Genomic DNA, 22,876 nt, shown 5'->3' with positions numbered 1-22,876 from the left:
GGTTGGATGGCATCACTGACTCAATGGGCATGAGTTTGAGCAAACTCCGGTAGATAGTGAAGGACAGGAAAGACTTGCTGCCGCAGTTCATGGGGTCACAAAGAGTCAGACATGACTGAGCAACCAAACAACAACCACAAATAACAACTAAATCAGTATGTTCCACACCTGAAACCAACACAACACTGTAAATAAACTACAGTCCAACATAAAATATAAAAAAATAATAAAGACAGTGGGAAAACTTCCTTCATTCTCAAGTACGAAGCTCCATATACAACTCAAGCTCCATGTACAACTAATGTAATTCATCTGGTATATTAAGGAATTTTCAGTTAGGCTGTGGAAATAAAGCAAAATCTTTCATGATCAAGGAGAACTTGGGTATGTGTTCTTTTTAAAATATATATATATATATATATATATTTTGCTGCCCTGGGTCTTCATTGCTGCACACAGGCTTTCTCGAGTTGTGGTGAATGGGGGCTATTCTCTAGTTGCAGTAAGAGGGCTTCTCATTGTGGTGGCTTCTCTTGTTGCAGGGCACAGGTTCTAGGGTGTGCAGGTATCTGTAGTTGTGGTGTATGGGCTTAGTTGCCCCATGGCCTGTGGGATCTTCCTAGACTAAGGATTGAATCCACGTCCCCTGCCTTGCAAAGTTGATTCTTAACCACTGGACCACCAGGGAAATCCAGGTATGTATTCTTGATTATTTCAAAGTGTGTCTGTTCTTGTTTAGGATTACATGAGATTCTCACAACTGTCCAGTGAAGGCTAACATTGATAGGGTTGACGTTTAACCTTTTATTGCCTCTTTGGTGAACTGCAAGATGGCCAGGATAAAAATGAGCAATGAATATTAGATTTCATGAATCCTACATCTGTATTGTTTCTACTCTTTGTGAAAGAATTATCATTCAGATGGTAATACGTATTACTATTACAATCCATAACAGCCAACAATAAGGATACTGAAAGCATTTAAGGTGTCAAAAAAAAAAATCACACTTTCCACAAGAAAGACATAAAATTTTGATAACTTTATACCATTGTCTCAGGTCTTGTTGTTAAACTCAAGTTCTGGATGTCAGAAGACCTGAATTGCCTTGCCGAAGAGAAATTGGTAGAAAATAACTCTAATCAAATTATTACATTAATAAAAAAAAAAGATCTTTTTATTTCTATCACTTGATCTGTCATCCTGACATTGTCAAATAGCTGTAAATTGCAATCATTAAAACTTCCCTTTCTAAAGCAAAACTGAACATTTTTAACTGATCTATAACATCTCTATTATGAGATTTTTGCCTGGAGCCAAAAAGAAGGGCCAACTCTTTCCGGCTTCAAATTTGGACAAGTCAGCAGATGAATAAGGCATTGCTAAACTGTCAATATTCCACTGCACAATTACAAGAGAGATGTACAGACTCTATTAAACAATTTTCCTAGCCACAGTGCATTACAACTTTATTTTTTGTTGTTTGTTTTCCATATCTGATATTTTCCTAATTAAAAGAATTTTACGTTCACCACGGGAATTTTCAGAAATACATACTGAGTCAATGAAGGGGACATTATGAATCACGAGTCATGTTGCCATCTGGCAACATCCTGATTGAATATCTGCTAAATTTTCCCTCTCCTATATTTATTGATAAAATTGGTCTTATCTCATTAGCTTTTTTGTAATAAACTGACTTTATAGCAGATTTATCAAGATATAATTCATATACTATAAAAGTCACCATTTTAATGGTGGTGGTTTAAATCCAGAGGTTTTTAGTTGAACAACCAGCATGTGTGCATGTGTGCTAAAGCTGCTTCAGTCCTGTCCAACTCTTTCAGACTCCATGGACTATAGCCCATCAGGCTCCTCTGTTCATGGGGATTCTCCAGGCAACAATACTGAAGTGAGTTGCCATGCCCTCCTCCAGGGGAATCTTCCTGATTCAGGGATTGAACCTGCATCTCTTATGGTTTTCACATTGGCAGGCGGGTTCTTTACCACTAGCACCAGCTGGGAAGCCCTGAACAAACCTCAGCACTATCTAATTTTAGAATATTTTTTTATTACTTCCGAAAGAAGCCCCATATTCATGACCAAAATCTCTCCATTCTCCCCTTCCCAGGCAACCACTAATCTACCTTCTTCCTTAAAAAAAAATTTTATTGGAGTATTGTTGGTTTACAATGTTGTATCAGTTTCTGCTGTATAGCAAAGTGAGAGGTATACATATATTCCGCCCCCCTTTTTTTTTATTTCCTTCCCATTTCAGTTACCACAGACCACTGAGTAGAGTTCCTTGCATTCCTTTGCACAGATAGATCATGTGTTTATCTGCTCATCTACTAGCTGTGATAACAAATGCTGCTGTGAACATGTTTGTACTTAGTTCTTGTGTGGACATTTGTTTCCAGTTCTCTTGGGTATAGAACTAGTTGTGCCAGACCTTATGGTAACAGGTTATCTTCAGCTGTACCTGTGGTCATTCTTTCTATATAGTCTTGTTTGATTGGTTTTTAGGGATTTCTTTATTTTCAGTTCTTTTATTCTCTCTTCTAAAAATTCTTTCTCCCTAAGTTTTCTCTCAAGTTCATTGACTTCATTTTAAGAATTTTTTTAAAATGTACAGCATTTTTAAAGTTTTTATTGAATCTTTTACAATACTGCTTCTTTTTTATGTTTCAGTTTTTTTGGCCTGAGACATGGACTCTTAGCTCCATGACTAGGGATCGAACCTGTACCCCTTGCATTAGAAGGCAGAGTCTCAACTGCTGGACCACCAGGAAGTCCCTGATTGCAGTTTCTACAGTAGCAAGTCCAAAAGTCATTGAGTTTCTCATTCCATCTTTATTACCTCACGGACTTTTTCTCCTTGCTGGCTTCATCTGTCTTTGATGACATCATGCTTATTTAGAATCTGAGACCACTGGTCAGTGTTTAAAATTATCTCTATTTCATGCACAAAATTCTAATTCTGTCTCTGATTTTTAAGAATTTTTCCAAAATTTCTTGAGGTGATATTTTTAAATGCCTATGGGTCTTCTGCAGCTTCCCAACTGGTGCGGTGGTATTGAACCCACCTGCCAATGCAAAAGACACAAGAGACTTGAGATCAAGTTGGGAACATCCCCTGGAGTAGAAAATAATAACCCACTCCAGTATTCCTGCTTGTAAAATTCCATGGACTGAGGAGCCCGGCGGGCTACAGTCCATGGGATCACAAAGAGTCAGACACGACGGAGGGATTTAGCACACACACACATGGGTTTTCCGCCTGCTTGAGTACCTGCTCCAAAAGTGTGCTCCTCGTCCAGTAACTGCCTTTTATTGTTACCAGTCCAAAGAGGAAATCTTACTGGCTTTGACATGTCCGTGCCCACCTGTACTAGCACCTGCTGTCAATATTAGGAGACAGTCCTGATTTGTGTGTGTGTGTGTGTGTGTGTGTGTGTGTGTATGTACCTGGATTTCTTCTACACAAATTCCTGGTCCTTTTCTTTTTTTAAATTAATTTATTTTTTATTGAAGGATAATTACTTTACAGAATTTTGTGGTTTTCTTTGAAACCACAACATGAATCAGCCATAGGTATACATATATACCCTAATGCACAATTGAGACTGGCAATCTTGGTATCTTCCTTCAATCCAGTCTTGTACTTTTCACAAATATGTCTGTACATTTCTAACATACGCATGATAATTTTTTCCTATATGTATGTACTTATTTATTTAATTGGAGTATAGCTGATTTATAATGGTATGTTAGTTTCTGGTGTACAGCAAAGTGATTTATATACATATATAGACATATATGTGTGTACACATATATATCCTTTTTCATATTATTTTCCATTATCATTTATTACATAGTATTTAACATTGTTCCCTGTGCTATACAGTAGGACCTTGTTATTTATCTATTTAAAATATAATAACTGAAAATTTCCATGGGAACCTGGCAGAATGAAAGGAATGGTTAGGTATCATGTCCTTTCCATCATCCTACTGGAAATCCCACAAGATTTACACTTTATAAATTGCTGAGATCAAGGTTTCTGGTCCCTTAACCCATCCAGTCCACTTTTCTCTTTGGAGCAGAAAACTGATTCTGACTTAAGTATACTGCTGCCTGCAATACATGATGTTTCTTACTTCCCTCTGAAGTCTGGTTAGGCCATGTGATTAAGTCCTGACCAATGAGAAGCAGGAGAGTATTGGAGGTTGGCCTAAATTTCTAGAAAAGTTGTTCAAACGGAACTGATCCAGTGGAGAAGGCTCTTTTCTGTCAGTTTTTTTTTTTTTTTAGCCTGCAATGCAGATATGGTGGCTGGCACTCCAGCAGCCATCTTATTCTATGAGGATAAGAATCATGCATTAACATGGTGTTAAGGAAAAATAGGTGCCTGGGACCCTGATGGTACTGAGGAGCTGCCAGGCCATCTATGGCCTGCCTGTATCACAGTTTCTCCTATGAGACAGAGAAGTAAACTTTTACTTTACTTAAGTCATTTTATTTTTTGTAAGTCATTCATTGAATTATCAAACTTAATCCTAATAAAAGTATTATGAGATGGATTTATCATGCCAGCATATATTTTTTGAACACACATTCATGATTGTAATCATATCTGTGTATCCTTTAAATATTACTTTCTACTTATGGTATGTCATGCTATTACTTAAGCTATATTTGTTTTAAAATGAAACATATTGTTACAGGGAAGAACAAATCTGACTCCATATTGGATCTCTTTATTTTTACTTTAACTTCTGTGTTCTATTGCTTTTGCTACAAGTTAAGAATTTGTCTATAGCCTGAAATATACAGCATAGTCCATTCTCAAGGCTCTGATCTTTAAAGCTTTAATACTTTATAGAGATTAAAAGGTTGCAGAATGGGCTGTAAGGTTGCAACCTGACTTACATGGATAGTTCCAAGAACAAAGGATTCCTGCACCAGAAGTATGCAACAGTCAACACCCCCCCCGCCTCCCGTTTTAGTATAAAAGAAGCCTGAATTCTAACACAGGTAAGATGATTCTTTGCAACACTAGTCCACCCATCTTCTCAGTCTGCTGGCTTTCTGAATAAAGTCACTATCTCTTTCCCCAACAACTCATTCATCAATTTATTGTCCTGTCATGTGGCAAGCAGTATGAGCATGAAGTCGTAACAAAATTACCTATAATAAATGGAAAAGCAGTATCTTATGAAGTAAATGGATAATCATGAGAAAGGATTAAGCCTAACTATGTACTCTTGCTTGTCTACAATCTATTAACAAAGGATAGAGACTTTTAAGACATATTAGCCCCAAAAGAGATGAATTTCTCTTCAATTAAAAGTCCTGCTGGATAACTGGAAAACACACACATTTTTGTCATTTAAGTTTATTTGATCCTGTTTCTTTATACCACCTAAAATCATTTAGATAGAAACTATGGCAAACTTTGGAAAACACTCATCTATGCAAAGAAGAGCAAAGAAATAAAAAAATACATGACTTTTGTTACACATTTATTTAAGTTTACAAAGTGCTAGAGTGAGCAAGATTTAGAAAATGCCAAATGGAATTTGATGGATAGAGCATAGTTAGTTATTCTCCTTCTGTTCCATAATATTTCCTGGCAATGCTTAGTCAAAACAGATCTGATAGCTGTGGGTAACATTCATATGTTAATACTCTGATGATAAGGCTTTGAATAACCACAGTTCTTTAAAAAAATGAAGGATGTAGTTCAACTTAGATAAAAGATCTTCACTTACTCCTGTTGAGTTCATCACTAGACAAGCATCTCCTTAATCCATAAAACTACACCTGTCACAGGAACTTAACTTCATTAATGCACCTTCACAGTCCATGGTAAATTATTAGCAATACACAACCCATGATTCTCAAGTTCATTAAGACTGACTCTTTTGCATCTTTATGATCTGACTCTGACTCTAAGAATAACGGATGCATTTTCCTGGTGGTCCAGTGGTTGAGAATCCACCTTGAAATGTAGGGGACATGGGTTTGATTCCTGGTCAGGGAACTAAGATCCTACATGCCATGGGGCAGCAAAGCCCATGAGCTGCAACTAGAGAATCCCTGTTCCACAACGAAAGATCCCACATGACACAACAGAGATCCCTCATGCTGCAACTAAGACTCAGTGTAGCCAAAATAAGTAAATAAATAAAGTCCAAAAGAAAAAAAAAAAGAATAACTGAAAAACATTCAAAGAGAGTAGGGAGAATGTATAAAGCAAAACTGCTTCTGAAGCAAAACCTATTAACATGAAAATATCCAATCCATCATATGTTCTCCAATTATCCTTCAAGGAAAAGGAAACGGATCTTCTGGTGTGCTCACTACCCCCAAGAGTAGAGCATGATTCTTCTGCATTTAACCCCATAAAGACAGAAGCAAAATAAAAACAATTTAAAGGGAGGATAAAAGTTGAACATAGAAATGAATATATCCTATTCAGAAAAATCTATTTTAACTGTATACATTATATTAAATGGTAATACATGCACATATTAAAAAAATCATAGTCCAAATGGCTCACAGTAAAAAGTAATTTACATTCAGCTTTCTTCCCCAACTTCCCAGCTCATTCCAAAAGAAATTACAGTTGCCAGTCCCTCTGCTGAAAAAGTGTCCTTTTCTGGGTTTTCCCTCAATAGGTCATCAATGCAGATGCTGTTATGCACCTTACTTGATATGAACAGGTATGTCAAGAGACTATTCAGTATGTGTACTTACAGATTTGCATAGTAATACATAAAGTAATGTCTTTATAGTCTTATATATAGTCTTATTCTAGGATGTCACTAAAGGAATATTCATGGAGACTCTCACAGGTAACATGTGTTGCTGTAGGGTCTGGAAACAGCTACCAACCAGACCCACCGGTGGTGTGGTTTTCCATCGGATTCATTTTGATATTTGGCAAAACTAATACAATTATGTAAAGTTTAAAAATAAAATAAAATTAGAAAAAAGAATCTAAAAAAAAAATAAATAAATAAAAGAGCATGCATTCTACAGCTTCCTCATTAAGCAAAGCCTTCCTGGCTGTAGTGTAACAACTAGAGTGAAAAACACTGAATAAACTTCTGCATCATAACATACTTTTCTATTTCTTATTGTGGGTCCAGATGATGAAAGAAAGCATATGTACTCATGCAGACATACACAAGTACGCATAAGTATGTCATGTATACATGCAGATACTAAAACACCCATATCCCTTATATGTCCTAGATACATATACTATATATATGACATATTACAAAGACATGTAATATACTGCATATGCACATACATATAATAGTCTACATATGCACACAAATATAACATATTATAGATATAGAGTTATGTGTGTTTCTGTATGTCTATATTAGGCCACATGCTTTCTTTCGTCATCTAGACCCATAGTAGAAAATAGAAAACTGATATCAGAATCTACAAATGGATAAGGAATAGTCTCCATAGTGAGTGGCATGATGATATCAGAACTGTGAAGGAGTAGCTTGACAGTCCATTCAGCAAATTTGTTTCTTAAAGATACTGATACAGATGAAAGGGGGGAAAATGGCAAGCACCATACATTTGTACATTTTGATATGTCCTAGAGCTGTTGATTTTCTGTTTCATCTGAGGAAGTGTTAAAGCCCCTTGGGAATGCCTATCTTAGCTGATGCATAAAAAGGCAGCTTACACCTTACATATTAATGGGAATGAGCTTCTCTTGGAAAGTTTCCTTAATTTCTCCATGCCCAAGACAGACTGAATGAACGCTTAGCCAGAAAGTCAAGAATACATTTCAAATGATTCAAATCTCTTCGCATTTCATACATAACACTACAATCACTGCTACTCCCACTAATCCATACAGTAAATGGCAAGAAGAAGCAAGCTGGAAAAAAAGCACCTTGGTTGGGATTTCTCCCAAGTCTCCCCCAGACTCCTGCAACTTTCTGGTAAAGAAAAAAATATACGTTTGTCTATATATCTATCTGTATATGTATCATTTATCTCTCCACCCATCCATCCATCACATTATCTATTATTTATCTAACTATCATCTATTTATTGTTTATATATCTATCATTATTCATCTACCTACCTATCTATCCTCCTAATTTTTGCTAACATTACAACACAAAGGAAACCCTTAAGGGAGCTGGCACCTTACTTCCCAAACCACGTCACTGGCACGGACACTTTTGGACGTGACCTTATTTATAAGTTCTTGAAGGTACTCCACATGGCAGACCATTACTACATAAAGACTTAGGGCAGAACTCAGATACAGATCTCTTCTTCTCTGCTCTCATTTGCTCTACAAGCAAATCTTCAAGAAAAAAATTCTTGAAACACTGGTCACAAGAGGAACGTCTTGACAGAGCTTGACAGTTGATAACCCAAATCTCAGAGCACCCACGTGAAACAGGAGCATGGAGGGAAATTCACATCATGTCACCCCCAAATTCACATCAAATGCTCTTTGGAAATAAATCCCCAAAGGCAAACTAGACATCAGCTGAGATTCATGACCTCCATATTAGAATAAACAATGGAAAATAAACTTTCTCTAAACATGGAGCTAGGAAGTTTAAAAACCTGACTCCAGAAATAATGCGTATAGGTATGGCTGGTCCATTTATTATTATTTCAATTGCCGGTAATACAATGAGCAAAAAAAAAAACCCAACCAACCCCAAAGTGGCAAAAACAGGTGACCAGACCAGAAATATTTTGGAATCACAAATGCTGCTGCTGCTGCTGCTAAGTCGCTTCAGTCATGTCCGACTCTGTGTGACCCCATAGACAGCAGCCCACCAGGCTCCCCCGACTCCGGGATTCTCCAGGCAATAACACTGGAGTGGCTTGCCATTTCCTTCTCCAATGCATGAAAGGAAAAGTGAAAGTGAAGTCGCTCAGTTGTATCCAACTCTTAGTGACCCCATGGGCTGCAGCCTACCAGGCTCCTGCGTCCATGGGATTTTCCAGGCGAGAGTACTGGAGTGGGTTGCCACTGCCTTCTCCGGAATCACAAATGAGGTTTCAGGAAACAGAACTAAATCAAGAACCACTGAGTTTCCAAGTCTCTCTGCCCAGCTGTGAATCAACTGCTTCTAATTTGGTGAGTATCAGAGACAAAGTCACAATTCCCTATAATTCCACAGCAGATTGTTCACATGCCCATCAGAAAATGCCCACACAAAATGCAATCCTTGCATTATATTTAAATGACACGGCAAATGTAAAAGGCACCTTTTCAGGCCAGGAAATCTACCAACTTTACTCGTTTGTTTGTTTGCTTTCTCGAGAAACTCTTGTTTGGAACACTTGCAAAATGGGCCGTTTTATCAGAGCTGCCCAGACTTTCCGTTTTCCCTAATCGTACAGATTAGAGAGAGGTCGTGTTGCCATGTAACATCATTTGGAGATTAAACTCCATCTGCACGGAGGAGTCCCTGCAGGTGACCCAGAGCTGCACTGGGACTGTAAGCAGGTCCACCGTGAATAATAGCTCACCTTTTTCCAAATGAAGGACTTCATCCGTCTTACCTAGAAGCGCTAATAATACAGACGCACAGCAAATGCAAACCACAGTGAAAGTGGCTGTTAACGATGTGGGGAAAAAGGAGACCGCCCTCACTGATAATCTGAATACACGGCAGGCCGTGGGGACTCACCTTTTTTCCGAGCCAGCCGACTTCTTCTGACAAACAATGACAGCGGGTGTGTACTTCCCAGCATAATCTGTGCTCTCCTTGACTTCCCACACGGAAGGGCTGCTGGCTCTCACCCCAATGATGTTCATGCCTTTCATCACCTTTACCCTGTTGGAGACAGCAAGTGCACAACTGAGACGCCGGTGGGCATCCGTGGGTCACCTCTGCTTCTGGGGACACCCAGCACTTAATGGCACATGGTCGCCTGGCAGGTGTCACCCCATGTTTAACAGAATTTAATCACACATTGACAATTCCATTCCAATCCATCCATCCTCATTTTTTCTCCTGGTCATTACTTCCTTTAACAGAAACAGAATAGTGACACAGGCAAGGATCGGTCACATAATAGTGGATGGCTTTAATTAAAAAAAAAACTACCTGAATACCCGTAGACTGTTAAAATTAAATAGAAAAAAGAAATTCATTCAAACTGCAAAAGTGAATTAATAATAACAATGCACAGTTTAGGAATGTCTTTTCCATGCCACATACTGATGGGCCCTTTCTCTGTATTATCTAATTTCCCAAGCATCATTCCAAGTTCAAGGGTGGAGGACAGGCCCTGCCACTCAGACAGTTTTGAGAAGCATGCTAGTTCATAGGAAAACAGATGTTGACAGGGTACAGAGGCATGCCTTAATTCCTTTTTTTTTAAAGATTTTTTTAATGTGTACTATTTTTAAAGTCTTTATTGAATTTGCTGCAATATTGCTTCTGTTTTATGTTTTGGTTTTTTGGCCGCAAGGCACGTGGGATCTTAGCTTCCCAACCAGGGATCGAACCTGCAACCCCTGCATTGGAAGGCAAAGGCTTAAGCACTAGACTGCCAGGGAAGTCCCTGCCTGACTTCTACTCTTGTGTTCCTCCCACAACATCCTCATCATCAGCATTGTCATCACCAGGACCATCATTCCATCATCACTATCACTTATCGATTCCTTTCCACAAACTGGGTGCTCTTCTGAGTTCATGACAGTTTTATTTCATTTCACTCCCACGTATGCCCTGTGAGGTCAGGATCATTTTAATTTTCACTGAGAAGCTGAGCAACCAGGGGATCTGGCTGCAGGTGAAGCAGGATTTGAAACGGTTCCTGAATCACAGTGTGGGTCCAACGAGTCTCAGGGCTTTCCTTGGCATCACATAAAACTTCCTCGTGCTCAAGCCACTTATTTGAGCTGGTTGATTTCTTTGTTAGCCAACACTGGCCAGTACCTGTCCTGAGATTTAACATCTTCTCAGACCTAATGACAAATTTGTGAAAGCAGGTGAGGCCTCATACCAGACTGCTTATTATTTCTCTCCTTCCCTGGTGGCTCAGGCAGTACAGAATCTGCCTGCAATGCAGAAAACCTGGGTTTGATCCCTAGATCGGGAAGATCCCCTTTGAGAAGGGAATGGTACCCACTCTAGTACTTTTGCCTGGAGAAGGAAATGGCAACCCACTCTAGTATTCTTGCCTGGAGAATTCCATAGACGGAGGAGCCTGGTGGGCTACAGTCCATGGGGTCGCAAAGAGTCAGACAGGACTGAGTGACTAACACTTTTACTTTCCATTCACACATTCCTTCTTTCATTCATTCACGGAAAGGGACAGATGACACGCTTGCAAATTTTTCCCCCAGATATCAGAGAAGCAGGATGAGATAGGCAGAGAATGCATGGCGGAGCTGGTTTCCTCATACACCCTTATTTTTCTCTAAGAGATTTCAAGTGAATAAATATATGGGAAATGGAAAGGATATAGTCAAAGGACAACGCAATAAATCGCAAACAGTTGGATGCACAAACTGCTGGGAAGAGTCATGCTTCCTGTTGTGTCTTCTTTTCTTAGTCCCTTGAGGAAAACATGAATGGATCTGAAGCAAGAAGGCCAGGGGACAAATGGGGCAGGCTGATGGGTGACCAGGTGGAAGATGCTCCCAAGAGGGGAGCCCCAGAGGTATGCTCCCCAGACTTATAGCTGTGGTACCTGTAATGACACAGAGGCAAGGAGGTGGGCTCTGAGTCTCCATCTCTAAAATCCTCACTCTTATCACCAGATGAGACAAGCCAAGTCACCCCTAATATTAAGAACAAAGCGGGAAGAAAAGATGCCACTTTTAGGAATGGGGCTTGGTGAGAAAAGGACTTGCCTGCATGCACTATGAATGGAATTTCCCAAAGAAACAACTTGAAGACAGATTGTGCAAAGAAAAGTGAACTCAGCAGGTCTGAGACTGCCCCCCTAGAAAGGCATGCTGGCAAGGCTGCCCTCTGGTATCTGGATTTTGAAAGGGGTTTCCTCAACTCTTTAATAATGGGCTCACTAAGTCTAAATTTTTTGTACAAGCAATATAGTTGATGACGGACTCCTGCTTTCTTTCTGGTGGTCTGAAGTTACCGTGCCTGCCAGGCAGGTGGTGTCTAGGAGACCTGCCCCCAGTAAAAAATGCTTGGCTCTCAGGCTTGGATGAGCTTTCCAGAGAGACAACTGTTTATCCGTGTTGTCATAACTTGTTGCTGGAGGGAAGAAGGGCACCCTGTACAACTTCCTGAGAGGGGACTTTCCCAAGCTTGTGTCTAGTACCCCGAGACTCCACCCCGTGTCTCTTTTCCTTTTGCTGAACTTGCTTTGTGTCCTTTTAATCCAATTATGACTGTACGCTGAGTCCTTAGAGTTTTCCCCGCAAGTCATCAAACTCAGGGGTGGTCCCGGGGACCCCAAAACACATACTACTTTGCCTTATCTAACAAAGACAAGAGGAATCACTTCTTACATTTGAACCCCAGGGCTGAAGTTAGCATTTGTAGGTGAGCACCATGCACACTGGTGCTTCTAGAGGAAAAACAATACAATGCTTTGTGTCATAAATAATCCAAGTAGAAACCAACATCTTGAATGCAGTCACTTATAAATTGGGGATTGTATGCACAGACTAGGAAGCCATCTGACCTTCTGGTGACAGGAGCTGGGATTCCTGCCTTGCAGGAACTTATTTAAATTGTAAGCAACCAAGATGGTTGATGAAAAGTTCAATTCACTATGGACAGCTGCTAGTCTATGAAGATGAATTCTAAGGGCTGTTCCAATTACTGTGCACTGGGATTTTATTGAGTCAAATTTACTTTAAATAAATAGGTCATCATCAACTTGGATTTGGCAATCTTTTCGTGATACAGGAGTTATTAGTATCTAAGCTTTTTCTGATTATAGAATAGGCTCTTATTTTTCTTAAAATTTATTCATACGTAGGTTATTTAGAATTCAGATACTGTTTCTCCAATGAATCATTTTTAAGTTCTTAGGAAAGAACATGGTTGCTTATTTAACCCACAAAGTACCTAATATCTGTTGCCAATAATTCCAGTGCAGCTACCCGAAGCTATAATTTATAGCATTATTTCTAAAGAGGGATTATGAAATTGAGCACTGGGCACTAAGAACTGGTGCTTTGTGGACATAGAATGTTTTCATAAGAGAAGACACATTTCTATAGCATATTTCAGATGTTCTGAATTGGGCAAGAGGTCCCTGCTCAAGAAACATCCGTGAATAGAGTACAAACATCAAGAACGAATGAATGTATGAAAGAAACGAGAGTGGTTGTTTCTCAGAGACACATCTGTGGTACACACTGAATATGGTTTGTGTTGGGAGCATCATTTTGAAACATTCATCTCAGCGCTGTAAGTAGCAGCATTTTGGAACTATTAAGATAATCCTCAGAACACATGAAATTTGGCTCTGCTGGGTCTGAACCAAATGCTACTTCCTTCTTTTGTTGATGACAACTGGGTTACTTACATTCATTAGTGGAAATTTTATAATCTACTTGTGGTTCAATAAATACAGGTTACACTGACAGCTTTACTACATAGAGATAAACACAGCACTTGATTTCCAAAGACATTTACTATATATTTACATTTAATAGTATGACTACTGTAGTGGCTGGAGAAAAAGCCATAATTTCTCCCCACAGAATGTACATGGACTGTGGACTGGAATAAACAAACCCTGCTTGGCTTAAAGGTATAGTTTATTTCAAAAACATAACAGAGTTATTGTATTTATATAGGTATACACACACAAATATATCCATAGATAGATGTAAATACACATACAAACACAAATACACATACACGCATATAAACACAAATATAAACGCATTGATATACACATCATATATACACACATGGACATGTACACACACACAGACATATACAGATGCATATACACGCATATACATACACAACAACATATGCATACATGTGCACACACAAATATACATGTATATACACATAGACATATTCATGACAATATATGCACATTACATATACACACAGGTATATGTACACATATTGACATACACAGACATATATACATGCACATACACATACTCATATATACACACAGTGACACACACAAGCACAAATATAAACATATATATATACACACATACATGCATGCACACATAGATACATACAGAGACATATAGAAACATGATACACATATATACATACACACATATGTATATACACATATATCTCTGGCATTGCAGGCAGATTCTTTACCATCTAAGTCACCAAGGAAGTCCACATATATACACACACACACAGATATATATAGACACACATAAACAAATATGATGCATGCATATATGCATATGTTTATATATACATATAGACACATACCCATATACACATATGCGTGCACATCTATGCTTGTGAGTGTTTCAAATACAGTATCCAGTAACAGTTGAAACAGCCAGCAGCCTGGGATCAGAGCTGTGGTGTGCACCTGTTATTTCTGCTCTCCCTCATCCCATCTCTCATATCCTGGGTAACAGAAGGATGCTACACGCTTCCAAGTGCTGTGGATTTGGTTAGCGGCATCCTTTCCAATTAACTGATGGGAAACCTGTCACTTCTCATTGGTTCATAGCCCAAAAAACCCCTTTGGTTCAAAATAAAGCTGTTTTGAATTCCTCCCTGTCTCCTTACTTATCTTCCCTCATTAATTATGGAAAAGAATTAAATATACTGTGTTTTCTCATACTCAGTAACTTTATTGTAATATTAATAGTCCACAATCACTCATTATTCTAATTTCTAATTGATGAGGATCAATTTATGACCATATTATGTCCCACCAAGACCACATCTTTTATAGCCTATAACATTTCATTTAAGAACCATTTTCAGACAAACACCACATGATATCATGTAGATGTGGAATCTAAAATATGACACAAGTGAACTTATTTATGAAACAAAAACAGACGCTCAGTCATAGAAAACAAAATTATGGTTACCAAAGAGAGAAGGTGTGGGAGAAGGGATAAATTAGAAGTTTGGTATTAGCAGATACAAATTCCTATATATAAAATATCTCGAAAAGGTCCTACTACACAGCACAGGGAACTCTACTCAATATCCTGTAATAGACCATAATGCAAAAGATTAAAACATAGAACAACTTTCAGCCCCATCCCTACTACATCTTGGACCTGCCCCAGCCAAAAATTATTTTAATGTGATTATTTATGATGTAATTAACAGCCTTTGTTAATCTTGTCCCATTTCTCCTTCCTGGGACACTGGGCCCCTCTTCCCATCACTGGAATGTACTTTGCTGAATTTCTCTGCGCATGACTTTGGGACTAACCTAATATATGCAGTTCAAGGCCGACAATGCTACACACGAGTGAACCCTAGTTAAAGCCGTAGTGTGAATTAGCAGGTTCTAAAGCATTTCTTTTACAACCAGGAACTCACATCAGTAAATTATTTTTTAGCATTTCACTTTAATATAAATATATTTATTTATCAAATTTATACTTGAACTACTGACATAATAACATGCATGATAGAAAATACGCAGAAAAATATAAATAAAAATGATGAGATTACAAAACAACATGGTGAGAGGTCCTATTTTTGCATCATTGCAATTTTTTCATCACTTTGCATATCTCTTGGGGTGCACACACCTCACTTACAGGGAATTGCTCAAATCTCTGGACCCTTTAATTCCCAAGCGTGATGTGAATAAACATAATGAACAGAAGTCCTGTTATATGGAAGCAGGTAAATAAATGCACATTAATAAGGAGATAAAACTCTACTGCTGATTCCGTGTGTTCCTATAAGTATGAAGAATCTGTTTCCACACTGCCATTTTGGTAAAGTTAAATTCAGAATGAAGGCCAGTCACTTCAAGACAAGTCGTTTTTGATGTATTGCTATCTTGAGGCATTGAAAGTCCTAGGCTGACACAAGGCGTGTGTACCATCATCCCAGCTGTCAAAGGACCACACTCTGAGGGGGATTAAAGAGCGGAAGATCAAACACGGAGTGGATCTGCGTCACACAGGAAGGGGCATTCCCCAAAACCCACAGTGGGAGGAGCCACCAGTGGAGGAAGAGGGGGACATGGCCTCCAGGAGCCCCTGCCAGCCAGATGGGAGGGAGGCGGACATTCTTTAGTCATTGGCTGATCAACTGAATTTTCAAAGGCTGTGGAAGTGGAGATGATGTCATTCCTTATAAAGTGCAAACTTAAGGAGAGTTGGACAACTCAGACTATGAGCCCAGGCCTGGTGTTGCCAAGTCTTTAAACATTGAAGGGAGGGCAGAAATTCTCAGATGTATGTGAAATTCCAAAAATGTAAAAACACCATCCTCGCTAAGCAAAGTCATTCAAGGATTGGAAGCTGCCCAGCGTTTGTGACCTCTGTTAGCTGGAACGCAGTAAGATCAATCCATCATGAATGAGTGAATGAATCAATGAGGTATGTGACGTCACGTTACCTCAGAAGTATCATTGAGGTCTCCAAGCACAGAAAAGCACACCAACATCTTGCCCCTCCCCACACGCACACTGGACACGATTGATACCTTTATCATTTTTGTCCTGATTAAGGGGTTGGGATATGCTCACTGTAGAAAAACACTGAGTAATACACACAGGTATAAGGAAAAGAGTAAAATCTGCCTGAAGTTCTATCACACTGAACTTAGATCATCAAAATTTTAGTCATCATCCTGCTTTGTTCACACCTGTGGATAAAGAATGTCACCTGCCATTTCAGTAAACAAAGGACGGTCTAGACATCAAGCCCTCAACTCCTGCAGCCACCCTGACTGTTCACCCTGAGGGGACTCAGGATGGAGAAAAACAGGATACTGGCTCTAGACAGCTGTAGTGAACATCAAAGGAGTGATTTCAATAAGCTCAGACTCTTGGATCTTCCTGTACAAAGAAAAGCACCAAAATTATTCACTCGAAATGTCTGTTTTTGTGATTAGCAGTAATCTTTCAAAGTTCAACTACTTTTTTTTTTTTCCAGCAAAAACTCCTTATACATCCAGTTCCTTCCTGACCTCTTTGGAGTAGACCCTCAGAATAATCTGAGAAGATGTCCTTAAGTCCATCGAATAAAATGTAATTCTTGACTTTGAGGCTGTATTTTTTTTTTTTTACAGTTGACACACCCAGGTTATAATTCTATAATTTTCTATAAATAAGATCACGCCCAGGATTGTCATACAGCCATATAACTTGTGCCCTGACCAACTCCAGGAAGTACCATGCATAGAAATTATGACGTGAATCGGGCCTCGTAGAGTTGAGCAGTGTACAATCTCTACAACTGTTTGCAACAATCCCGATCATACAAAAGATGCTGCTTTATTCACAGATCACCCTGGCCGCTCTGCTCAACTGACTCCAAGGACAAATTAATAGCTGAAAGCAGGAAGCAGGCTGGCTGCCAACCAACTCAGAAGAGCCCAGTGAGAAGAAAAGCCAAAGCAACAGAACTCTGCATCTTGACCCAAAGGGTGAGCAACATGTGATGCCAGTCTCTGGCCAGGCTGGCTGCTGGTGCAGAGGCTGAGGACTTGCTGTTTCTCCCGGAACTTCCATGAGTCACCACCTTTCATCCCAGTAAACTCAACCTGTGGGCTACCTTTGCCAGCACAGAGAGATGCTCACTAACTCTTTAAAAGCCATTGTAGAGCTAAAGGTGTCCTGTACATAGTCCTTAGTCTCTCCAAGTACCTGGTTTCCTCTGACTCTCAGTTCATTCACAAGAAGGTTCCAGAGACCCATCTTTCCTATGGGCACATGTCCAAAACATGTGGTGAGTAGAAACGGGACAGGAAGGACTGCACACCACACGGGAAGCACACCAACAGGACGAGTCTGGGTGCTAACTGTTAGAAGCTTTGGGGGGAGACTTCCCTGGTGGTCCAGTGGCTATGACTTTGCACTTCCAATGCGGGGGCCTGGGTTCAATCCCTGGTCTGAGAACTTGACCCTGCATGCCAAAACGAAGAGTTTGCATGCTGCAGCTAAAGATTCCACAGTCAAATAATAAAACAAAAAATAATATTAAATATTTATTTAAAAAGAAGCTTTAGAGGAAGTGATGATCCCCCTCCTAGTACCTCCCTTCCACCAAAATGTTCAGATATAAATGCCTAAAGCAGGTCATGAATGTAATGAGTAACACTAGGTGAGTAAACCAATCCTGTCTCTTTGTCTGCTTCTTCAGTCACTGATTCATTCAACAAACACTGAGTCCCACCTGTTCTCCAGGCATCATTCACAGTCCAGGAAGCTTGTTAGGCACAAACCATGCATACTTCCTATTGACAGGGAACTAACATTCCTGGGGAAGAGACAAAACACACACACAAACCCACACACGCTTCTTACGTTGATAAATCCTATGAAGAAAAAAGAAAGCAAGACACAGAGATGGAGATCCCAGGATGAGGATGACTATCTTACACAAAGATGGAGATCCCAGGATGTGAGTGACTATCTTAAAAAGACTTTGTTACCCACATAATACAAAATGGTAAAGCCAGGAACCAAAACATGTGGGAAAATAGAAGGGAAATATATATATTGGGGGGAAAATTTGCCAGCCCAAAATGTCTCTGGCATGCAGATTATTTTCAGATGAAGACAATCACAGACCCAAAAACTCAGGAAGAAACTTTGACCCTTCCTTAACTGCCTGAAGAATTTCAATAGTGGTCCTATTGCAGGAACAGAGCTATCACCAGGGATAGAGGACCTGAGAAGAACAGAGACTAGGTGTGGTGGAGGGAACTCTTAGAGATCAGAGATGTCTCTGTGTCCCACGGTGTCTGCCTGGCCCAGCAAACATTTGTTCACCAAACACTTGCTTTTCCATCTCCATGTTAGTTGCTTTTCTCCCCACCAAAGTACCAAACCTCTATCCCCAACATCCTCTTCACCCATTAGCTGAAGCTGTTGTTGAAGGTGAAGATCTTGGTCTTTTTTCGAGTTAGTCAATTTTCCTGGTTTCTCCAATATATACATGTGATTACACTTTTGTTTGACGTTCTCCTGTTCATCTGTTTCATCTCAATTTAATTCTTGAACCAGCCAGAAGGACCTAGAAGGGGTGAAGAAACTTTCTTCCTCCCTCCAAAATAGATATATGAATGTCTTCTAGATGTGATTTGATCTTTGCCTGGCATGTGAGCAGGAAGCACAATTCTTGTTCTTACTGAAAAATGGCAGACCACCATCCAACCATCAAGGATGCAATTTAAATATTTCATAGCTTATTATGTGCGACTAGTATCTAACATACAGGACTTCCCTGTAGCGCAAACTGTAAAGAACCTCCCTGTGATGCAGGAGACCAGGGTTTGATCCTTGGGTGGGGAAGTTCCTCTGGAGAAGGAAATGGCAATCCACTCCAGTATTCCTGCCCGGAGAATCCCATGGACAGAGAAGCCTGGAGGGCCACAGTTCGTGGGGTTGCAAAGAATCGGACAGGACTGAGCAATTAACAAACAGTATATAACGTAAATATGTTATATATATGTTGACAGAACTTGATAGAACTCTGTATGTGTTACTAGAATACATAGACTGGGGCTTCCTTGGTGGTCCAGTGGTTAAGAATCCACCTGCTAATGCAGGAGATATAAGACATGCAATTTTGAGCTCTGGATCAGGAAGATCCCTTGGAGGAGGAAATGGCAAACCACTATAGTATTCTTAACTGGAAAATTCCATAGGCAGAGGAGCCTGGAGGGCTACAGTCCATAGGGCTACAGTCCATACAGTCACAAAGAGTCAGACACGACTGAACACACACGCGCATGCACAGCATTTATGGATTCCTTTGAAAAACCAAAGCCTTAGACAAGGTCTCTCATCACAGCTTCCCAGTAAATGATGGCTGAGCTCAGAGGGGTAGCAAAGACATGCAGAAGGCATGCCACATGAGCACATTACATTTCTGGAAAAGCAGGAAAAATTATTTGCCTCATTGTTACCAAAGCAATAAGTGACTACACTCTGTGAACTGACCATATGTCCATGAATTAGGCCACCTCATTCTTTACATGCTATTGAGTCTCTTATCACAGAGTCACAGATACATCGGCAAATACATCAGCATTCATGCAAGAAAAAAAGTCCTATTCTTTGTTGAACATAATGAACTCTACAAGATACAGTGTGCACCACTATACTTAAAATGGATAAAAAATAAAATAACCAACAAGGAGCAAGTGTATATCACTGGGAACCCTGCTCATTGTTAAGTGGCAATCTGGATGGAAGGGGAGTTTGGGGGAGAATGGTTACATCTGTCGTTATGCTATGCACCTGAAACTATCACAATGTAGTTAATCAACTATAATATAAAATTGAAAGTTTTTTTAAACAGATACAGCGTGCCAACTCCATAATGTCCACTAAAAATAGTCTATTATTATTATTACTATTACGATTATTATTTCCCTTGTTACATAAAAGTTTACTAGGTGAGTAAATCAAACTGGTCTCTTTGTTTGCTTCTTCGGTCATTGATTCATTCAACAAACACTTTCTGAGTCTCATCTCTTTTTCCAGGCACCATTTTGAAAGCTGGACAGCTATTTTGAATCTCTTTCCATCTCATCCTCACAACAGTCACTACCCAATGGCCTGGTTTTCCTAAAAAACCAAAACGAAATGAAATAAATCTGCATCCACGCTGTCCCGTGGGAGGTGGAAGATGCAGAGTCAAAGTTCACATCGGTCTCAGGAGTTCCAAATTCCCAAGGGCAGAATCGCAGCAGAGCAAGCTCGATGAGTATCTGGAGCACAGCAAGCCTGGTGGCCTTCCTCAGTGACTCGTGTTTGGAACATTAGTCTCCCAACTCTGTTCCCGGGGCACGGAGATGCACTGGGGGCTGGGAGGGGTCTGGCTCCCGGGGTTTGGAATAAGACCTAATTCTCTTATCTGTTATGAGTCCCCATCCTCTAATTTCACTACAGCACATAATAGAACAGGATGGCTGTTTCCTTCAGCTTTCAAGGTTACCAGGGTTTTAGAGGGATTGTTTAAATATACTTCTTTAATTAAGGAAAACATTCTAAATCAAAACCAGAGTTATAGTTAACAAACTTGTATTTTCAGAGGCTCTTTTTGGAGGGATTCAGTGTTAATTAACTTTTTTTTTTCATTGAAAAGAATCATACAAGCATGTTGGTAAATATTTCAACATAACAAAGGCAGAAACACAAAGTTTCACTGCAGACTTCTCCCCCCAGACTTCTCCCCAGGTCAGTGCCCATTTTCTAGGAGATTAACACATTTAGAAAAGTAGATCTTTGGAGACTTCCTTGTGGTCCAGTGCTCAAGACTTCACTTTCCAATGCAGGGGGTGCAAGTTCAATCCCTGGTGGGGGAGCTAGGATCCCACATGCCTTGTGGCCAAAAAAACAAAAAGATGAAACAGAAGCAATACTGCAACAAACTCAATAAAGACTTTATTAAAAAAAAATAAAGAAGTATAGATCTTTTTAAAATACCAATGGCAACATACTGTATACACTTTTACGCATCTTATCTGTCATTTCAGTTCAGTCACTCAGTTGTGTCTGACTCTCTGCAATAATGTATCTTTTCATGCATCTATATCAGTGTTTATATTCCCACTTCCTTCGATGTACTACTTCAATGTGTAGATTTATTTGAATAAAATTTAACTGCCTGTTGGCCATCTGATGGTCTTATAGGAGGTGTCCAATCTTTGCTACTTACAACCAGCACTTCAGAGAATTTCCATACACTCACAGCTTTGTAGACACAGACAAGCAGGTCTACAGTAACAGTTCTTAAAAAAGAAATTGCCAAGTCAAAAAAGATGTCCATGTTCAATTTTGATAGAACGTGCTAAATTACCACTCAAAGAGATTCTACCAATTTGCACATTCACTGAGAATGTGTTAATGTGCCTTTTGATCACTACAGATCTAATACAAACAATACTTCATTAAGTTTGAGTTTCACTGAATATTTTTCATATACCTATAACTTTTTTTTTTTTTTGCTAAATATCTGTTCAAATCCTTTGTCTACTTCTCTGTTGTTTTCTTGGTCTTGGAAGACTCTTGAGAGTCCCTTGCACAGCAAGGAGACCAAATCAGTCAATCCTAAAGGAAATCAACTCTGAATATTCCTAAGAACTGATGCTAAAGCTGAAGCTCCAATACTTGGGCCACCTAATGCAAAGAGCTAACTCACTAGAAAAGACTCTGATGCTGGGAAAGATTGAGGGCAGGCAGGGAAGGGGGCAACAGAAGATGAGATGGTTGGATGGCATCACTGACTCAATGGACATGAGTTTGAGCAAACTCTTGGAGATAGTGAAGGACAGGGAAGCCTGGTGTGCTGCAGTCCATGGAGTCACAGAGTTAGACATGACTTAGCGATTGAACAACAATAAGAACATGTTATTAGTAAGGAAGTTAGTCCCTTGATCCATCAGGAACTCATTTTAGTGCAAGAAGTTAATGAAAGAGGGATCTTCCTTTATCTTTTCTCTGTATGGGTTTTACCAGCATGTGGTTTATTAAATGATTCCCTCAGTACTTGATTTAAAATGCCATCTTCAATATGCACTAAATTCGCCTTTTTATGTTTATTTTTGGCCTCTCCACTTACTTTCATCGATCTGTCTGATCTGTCTTCACATGAGCCAGTACCCAAATGTTTTACACACAATAGCTTATGACATTTTAATATCTGATAGAGCTATTTCCTTCTTATTATCCCCATTTTTTCGGGAGTATTTTGATGCCTATTTCAACAAGAATCATTTC

At 39.5% G+C, this 22,876-nt stretch overlaps 1 protein-coding gene across 1 annotated transcript in view; it reads right to left on the bottom strand.

The window, feature by feature from the left end:
* TMEM132D (transmembrane protein 132D) overlaps positions 1 to 22,876 on the bottom strand; it is an 884,961-nt gene that overhangs the window by 458,711 nt on the left and 403,374 nt on the right. The window contains exon 3 of the mRNA XM_070769354.1: positions 9,703 to 9,849. Within this exon, the coding sequence (XP_070625455.1) occupies positions 9,703 to 9,849 (147 nt within the window). The remainder of the gene's footprint in view (positions 1 to 9,702; positions 9,850 to 22,876) is intronic.

Source organism: Bos indicus, chromosome 17 (assembly GCF_029378745.1).
Source record: "Bos indicus isolate NIAB-ARS_2022 breed Sahiwal x Tharparkar chromosome 17, NIAB-ARS_B.indTharparkar_mat_pri_1.0, whole genome shotgun sequence".
NCBI classification, from domain to species: domain Eukaryota; kingdom Metazoa; phylum Chordata; class Mammalia; order Artiodactyla; family Bovidae; genus Bos; species Bos indicus.
Note: the sequence above shows the minus strand (reverse complement) of the source record. Positions and strands in the feature narration are given on the sequence as shown.